This window comes from Rhinopithecus roxellana, chromosome 6 (assembly GCF_007565055.1).
Source record: "Rhinopithecus roxellana isolate Shanxi Qingling chromosome 6, ASM756505v1, whole genome shotgun sequence".
NCBI classification, from domain to species: Eukaryota; Metazoa; Chordata; class Mammalia; order Primates; family Cercopithecidae; genus Rhinopithecus; species Rhinopithecus roxellana.
Window position 1 is genome coordinate 45,481,528 of NC_044554.1, and position 6,154 is coordinate 45,487,681.

At 55.9% G+C, this 6,154-nt stretch overlaps 1 protein-coding gene across 1 annotated transcript in view; it reads left to right on the forward strand.

Annotated features, from left to right (window-relative positions):
* ACTL6B (actin like 6B) overlaps positions 1 to 5,174 on the forward strand; it is a 7,149-nt gene extending 1,975 nt beyond the window's left edge. The window contains exons 2-9 of the mRNA XM_030931979.1: positions 307 to 380; positions 449 to 538; positions 696 to 757; positions 896 to 1,010; positions 1,148 to 1,228; positions 1,334 to 1,429; positions 1,645 to 1,731; positions 4,958 to 5,174. Of these exons, the coding sequence (XP_030787839.1) occupies positions 307 to 380; positions 449 to 538; positions 696 to 757; positions 896 to 1,010; positions 1,148 to 1,228; positions 1,334 to 1,429; positions 1,645 to 1,731; positions 4,958 to 5,038 (686 nt within the window). The 3' untranslated portion in view covers positions 5,039 to 5,174. The remainder of the gene's footprint in view (positions 1 to 306; positions 381 to 448; positions 539 to 695; positions 758 to 895; positions 1,011 to 1,147; positions 1,229 to 1,333; positions 1,430 to 1,644; positions 1,732 to 4,957) is intronic.
* The last annotated feature ends 980 nt before the right edge of the window (positions 5,175 to 6,154 follow it).

Consider the following 6,154-nt stretch of genomic DNA (forward strand, 5'->3'; position numbering starts at 1 on the left):
AAAAAAAAAAAAAAAAAAAAAGAGTTGTGTGACCAACAGCATGATATCAAAGCTCCCTGGGCCTCAGTTTCCTCTTCTGTAAAGTGGGACGGTAGTAGGCAGTAGCCAGGGTGCTGTGAGTATGAAGTGACACTGTGTGCTTAGCTCCGTCCTGTGCCCTCACATGGATGGCGGCCCCCTAGGAGGCCATTCCCTGGAGATTCTGTCACCACTGTATTCCTGGTATTCTCCAGATCAGCTGCACCCACTGCATGAAGGGCACACACGGAGAGAGAAGCATGCCCCGTTCTCTCTCCTCTCCCTCAGGAAAGGGTGAGAAACCCCCCTTGCAGGCAGCACAGCAGAGCCTCCAGTGCCAGTTAGCTGCAGAGCTGGGAACGGTGCCAGGAAGGTGGGGTAGGGGTCAGGGTGGGCTAAGAAATGGTGTTCCTACGCTGTGCCCCCACAGGAGCCTGTCCGGGAGGGCGCCCCCCCAAACTGGAAGAAGAAGGAGAAGCTCCCCCAGGTCTCCAAGTCCTGGCATAACTACATGTGTAATGTGAGCCTCTGGAGAGAGTCCCCTGAAGCCCCCTCCCCTGCCGTGAATGGGGGCGAGGCAGGGGTCTTGTATGGGAGGTGGAGCAGGGAGGGGGAGCTGGGCGGGGGGTGTTGCTCAGGAGGAATCCAGGCCCTCATCACCCTCGCTGGGATTTCAGGAGGTGATCCAGGACTTCCAGGCCTCCGTGTTGCAGGTCTCAGACTCCCCCTATGATGAACAGTGAGTGTGGCTCAGGGCTGGGGGGGTGGGAGAGAGGGTAGAACTGGGACTCCTGGGGTGGGCTGGGGGACTCTGGTGCTGTCCACCCACTGATCCTTCTTGAGCACCCCAGGCAGAGTCCTGCTCCCTTCTGGGCAGGGTGGCTGCACAAATGCCCACAGTGCACTACGAGATGCCCAATGGCTACAACACAGACTATGGCGCCGAGCGACTCCGCATCCCCGAGGGCCTCTTTGATCCCTCGAACGTCAAGGTTTGGCTGTGTGGCAAGGACTGGGGTGGGTGCTGGCTGCAGTCCTTGGATCCTGGGGCGTGGGGGAGGCTGGGAAGGATTGCAGGGACTGGGGGAAGGGGGAGAGGGCCCACAGCCCCAGTCACCTCTCTCCGCAGGGCCTGTCGGGGAACACCATGTTGGGTGTGGGCCACGTGGTGACCACCAGCATCGGCATGTGTGACATTGACATTCGCCCGGTGAGGCCAGGCCGGAGCTGAGGCTGGGCAAAGGGGCCCAGGGGAAGTGGGAAGGTAGGGTAGGGGGGCTGTCCCCCGTGGCTCACTCCTTCCTCCTGCTCTCAGGGCCTGTATGGGAGTGTCATTGTCACCGGCGGGAACACACTGCTGCAGGGCTTCACTGACAGGCTCAATCGAGAGCTTTCCCAGAAGACCCCACCGGTAGGAGCCCACCCCTGACCCAGAGCCCCGGACGCCCGTCCTGGCTCAGCTGTCCAGGACTGAGTCCCCCATTCTTCCCACGCCCTTCCTTCTGTTCTGTCCACCAGAGCAGAACCCCTGCCCCTGCGGCTTCCCAAGTCTTCCCCCTGTCCCCCAAGCCCTGTCCCTTCCCAGAACCTAGGTGTCTGCTTCCCCCAGCCCCTTTTTACCCCCAGAGCATGCGACTGAAACTCATTGCCAGCAACAGCACCATGGAGCGCAAGTTCAGCCCCTGGATTGGGGGTTCCATCCTGGCCTCACTGGTGAGAGGAAGGGGACCTGGCCTAGCACTGACTGTGGGGGAGAGGGGAGACCCAGACAGCGCCCGCCACTTTGCCTGCCTCTTCATTCATTCATTCATTCATTCAACAAACATTTATTTTTGAGAAATGTCAGTCAATGAATGTTCCCAGAAGGGTGAACAGGACACAAATTGGGGGCAGGGGCCCGGTACAGTGACCCACAGCTGTCATCCCAGCACTTTGGGAGGCTGAAGTGGGAGGATGGCTTGAGGCTAGGAGTTCAAGACCCAGCAGGGGAACATAGCAAGACCTATCTCTACTTTTACAAATTGGGGAGAAGAGGCTGCACACGGTGGCTCATGCCTGTAATCCCTGCACTTTGGGAGGCCCAGGCGGGCGAATCACTTGAGGTCAGGAGTTCGAGACCAGCCTGGCCAATACGATGAAACCTTGTCTCTACTAAAAATACAAAAAATAGCTGGGCGTGGTGGTGTATGCCTGTAATCCCAGCTATTCAGGAGGCTGAGGCAGGAGAATCTCTTGAACTCAGGAGACGGAGATTGCAGTAAGCTGAAATTGTGCCACTGCACTCCAGCCTGGGTGACACAGTGAGACTCTCTCCCAAAAAAAATAAAAAATAAAAAATAAAAGGAGTAGAGGGACAGGTAGTTGGAGAGATTGGTCAGGATGAGATTTTGGTGAGATACCCACTGTGCTCAGTCAGCAGAGGGGAGACCCTGATGGTTTGGGGCAAGGGAGTGATGTGGCAATGCAGGCATGATTGGAAAGACTGCCAGGCATGAGTCTTTGGGGTCGAGGTGTGAGCTGGGGTCAACAGGACCTTGCAAGGAGGCTGTTTCAATTGTCCTGGAGTCATAGCATGGGTAGCAGTGGGGATGGGGTGGACAGCAAGGGGCAACTAGCAAAGGAGGCAGGGAGATTGGTTCTGGAGCAGGAGGTGGTAAGTTCAGTCTGGACCTGCTGCTGGGGTGGAAGGAAGGTACTGAGCAGGGAGCTGGAGTTGCAACCCGCATCTGGAGGGTATCAATCACACAGAGGGGACAGTGAGGCCACGACAGACAAGGAGGACATCCACGAGAAAGGAAGTCCTCTAGGGAGACAGAAACTAGGGTCAGAAAGACAGAGCCTAGCAGTCTGAACTTAGCTTGGGGCTGGAGCATGTCAGCCACACAATTCGTCTGTTTTTTTCCTTTTTTTTTTTTTTTTTGAGACAGAGTCTTACTCTGTCGCCCAGGCTGGAGTGCAGTGGAGCAACCTTGGCTCACTGCAACTTCCGCCTCCTGGATTCAGGCGATTCTTCTGCCTCAGCCTCCCGAGTAGCTGGGATTACACGCGTGCGCCACCACGCCTGGCTGATTTTTGGATTGTTAGTAGAGACGGGGTTTCACCATGTTGGCCAAACTTGTCTCAAACTCCTGACCTGAAGTGATCTGCCCATCTTGGCCTCCCAAAGTGCTGGGATTACAGGTGTGAGCCACCATGCCTGGCCCAAAATTAAGTATCCTGGCCAAGTGGAGTGGCTCACAGCTGTAATCCCAGCACTTTGAGAGGCCAAGGCAGGAGGATCACTTGAGCCCAAAATTTCTAGACCAGCCTGGTCAATAAAGTGAGACCTCATCTTTACAAAAAATTTAAAAAGCAGCTGGCAATGTGGCACATACCTGTAGTCCCACCTACTTGGGAGGCCAAGGTTGGAGGATCACTTGAACCTGGAAGGTTGAGGCTGCAGTGAGCTGTGCCACTACACTCCAACCTGGGTAACAGAGTGAGATCCTGTCTAAAAAAAAAAAGAAAAGAAAAAAATTGGGTGTGTATTTTCCACTTAGAGCATGTCTCAATTTGGATCGGGGCTGGTGAGCCACAGGAGGCTAGTGGCCACTGCCTTGGATAGCACATGTGTATAGGGTGAGAAAGATCAAAGAATCCCAGGCATAGTAGCTCACACCTGTAATCCCAACATTATGGGAGGCTGAGGTGGAATGATTACTTGAGCCCAGGAGTTTGAGACCAGCCTGGGCAACACAGTGAGACCCCATCTCTACAAAAATAAAAATTAGGCTGGGCGTGGTGGCTTACGCCTATAATCCCAGCACTTTAGGAGGTCAAGGCGGGCAGATGATCTAAGGTCTGGAGTTTGAGACCAGCCTGGCCAACATGGTAAGACCCTGTCTCTACTAAAAATACAAAAATTAGCCAGGTGTGGTGGCAGGTGCCTGTAATCCCAGCTACCCAGGAGCCTGAGGCAGGAGAATCGCTGAAACTTGGGAGGCAGAGGCTGCAGTGAGCCGAGATTGCACCACTGCACTCCAGCCTGGGCAACAGAGCAAGACTCCATCTCAAAAAAATAATAATAGGCCGGGCGCGGTGGCTCAAGCCTGTAATCCCAGCACTTTGGGAGGCCGAGACGGGCGGATCACGAGGTCAGGAGATCGAGACCATCCTGGCTAACACGGTGAAACCCCGTCTCTACTAAAAAAATACAAAAAACTAGCCGGGCGAGGTGGTGGCGCCTGTAGTCCCAGCTACTCAGGAGGCTGAGGCAGGAGAATGGCGTGAACCCGGGAGGCGGAGCTTGCAGTGAGCTGAGATCTGGCCACTGCACTCCAGCCTGGGTGACAGAGCGAGACTCCGTCTCAAAAAAAAAAAAAATAATAATAATAATAATAATAATAATAATAAAATAGAGAGAGAAGGGACACTCTGAGATGCTCATTGCAGGAACCTTCATGGGGCAAGTTGTAACGCTGAAGGCTTCAGGTGGGGTGCCACAGTGTTGGAATGGTGAGGTGGAGGGAATATCTTCCTTGGGAAAGAGGGAGACTAGTGGTGTTCCAAAGCCCTGATGGAGTGAGGAGAGGACACCTGGTGGGGAAGGACTGTGTGTGTGTAGGGGGTGTTGAGTGCTGGGTGCAGGCTGGCTTGCCTGGGGTTGTGCGTGCCATCCCCTCAGCTCAGGAACAGGGCCTAGCTCAGGGCAGAGACTGCTGTTCAATAAATACTTGCTGAATGAATGAATTATTGAATTGAATGATATGAAGAGGATACTCTCCCTCTGAATATGAAAGGGGACAGACAGAGGAGGGGAGGATAAGGTGGGGAGGGGTTTCAGAGGGATGTGAACCCAAGGGGTGGTCGGGGCCTGTTGGAGGATTCCCAGGGGCTGCACCTGCCCATCCACACCTCCCTCCAAGGCCACCCTGACCCTGATATTGCCCCCTCCACCCAGGGCACTTTCCAGCAGATGTGGATCTCCAAGCAGGAATATGAGGAGGGCGGGAAGCAGTGCGTGGAGCGAAAGTGCCCCTGATGGCACTCCTCCCCACGCACCTGCTCCCAAGCTCAGATGGAAGTCCCTTAACCCCCATGCCACATCACCCCTCCTCTTTCCCGCTTGTCCTCGTAAATGGTGATGTTTCTGGGTTGGAAGAAGTAAAAATGTTTTAAGAAAAAAAAAGTTTGGCCTCCGTGGGGTGGGGAGTGGGCGCAGGGGTCTGGAGGGAGGTGAGGGGAGGGAGGGTCACTGCTACACCCATGCCGATCCCACAGTGGGCGCTGGGACACAGCCCCAGGGGCCATGGATTCCTCAGGTTTCCGAGGGGTTGTGACCCAGGGGAGGCCACGCGACCAAAACTGAGGGTCGGGGGTGTTGCTGGGGAGTAACAGTTGTGGTGGGAGGTGGGAGGGGCTGCAGGCTGCAGCGGAGGGGAGAGGCCTGGAGTGAGTGTGGGAGGAGGTGGGTGGAGCAGGAGGTGAAGCTTGGGGGAGCGGAGCAGGAGGTGGGGCCTGGTGGGCGGGGCCTCAGCGTAGGCCTCAGGTCTCAGGGGAACAGCGCGCCTGAGCACCCCAGGACCTGCGCTCAGGTGAGCTGCGCTATGCCTTCCTTCCTGGGGCTCTTGGTGGTGACAGACATGGGGCGGGGCCTAGGGCGCTGGTGCATCCCAGCAGCTCGGAACTTCTCTGGACCTGAGTAGGAGCTGATGTTTCCCAGGGGAGACCCCAAAGGGAAACTTGGTGGGACCCTGAGCCTTCCTCTTCAGAGCTACTTGTCTTGGGGCCCTCGAAAGGGCGTGGGGACCTGTGCCCCCTGCCAGTTTAGCAGTTTGTGCCTGTGACGTGTTTCTAGGGTGAGGCTAACTGGCCTTTCATCAGCCTCAGAACCCAAAGAGGTAGAAACCCACGTGATCCAAGTCCTTTGGTGACCAAACAGGGGCTGGTGCCCAGGGAGGACCATGACTTGTCCAGGGTCACTCAGCTCTGCCCACACCTTGGAAGAGACTCTGATCACTCCTCCCCACTGACCCACAGATCCATGACCCCAGGACCCCTATCTGGGAGCTCTCGCTGGTCTCATCTGACCATGTGCTCCCACCTGTGCCCCTCCTTCTCCAGCAGCCAGAGGGAGTCTGAGAACCACCTTTCAAAA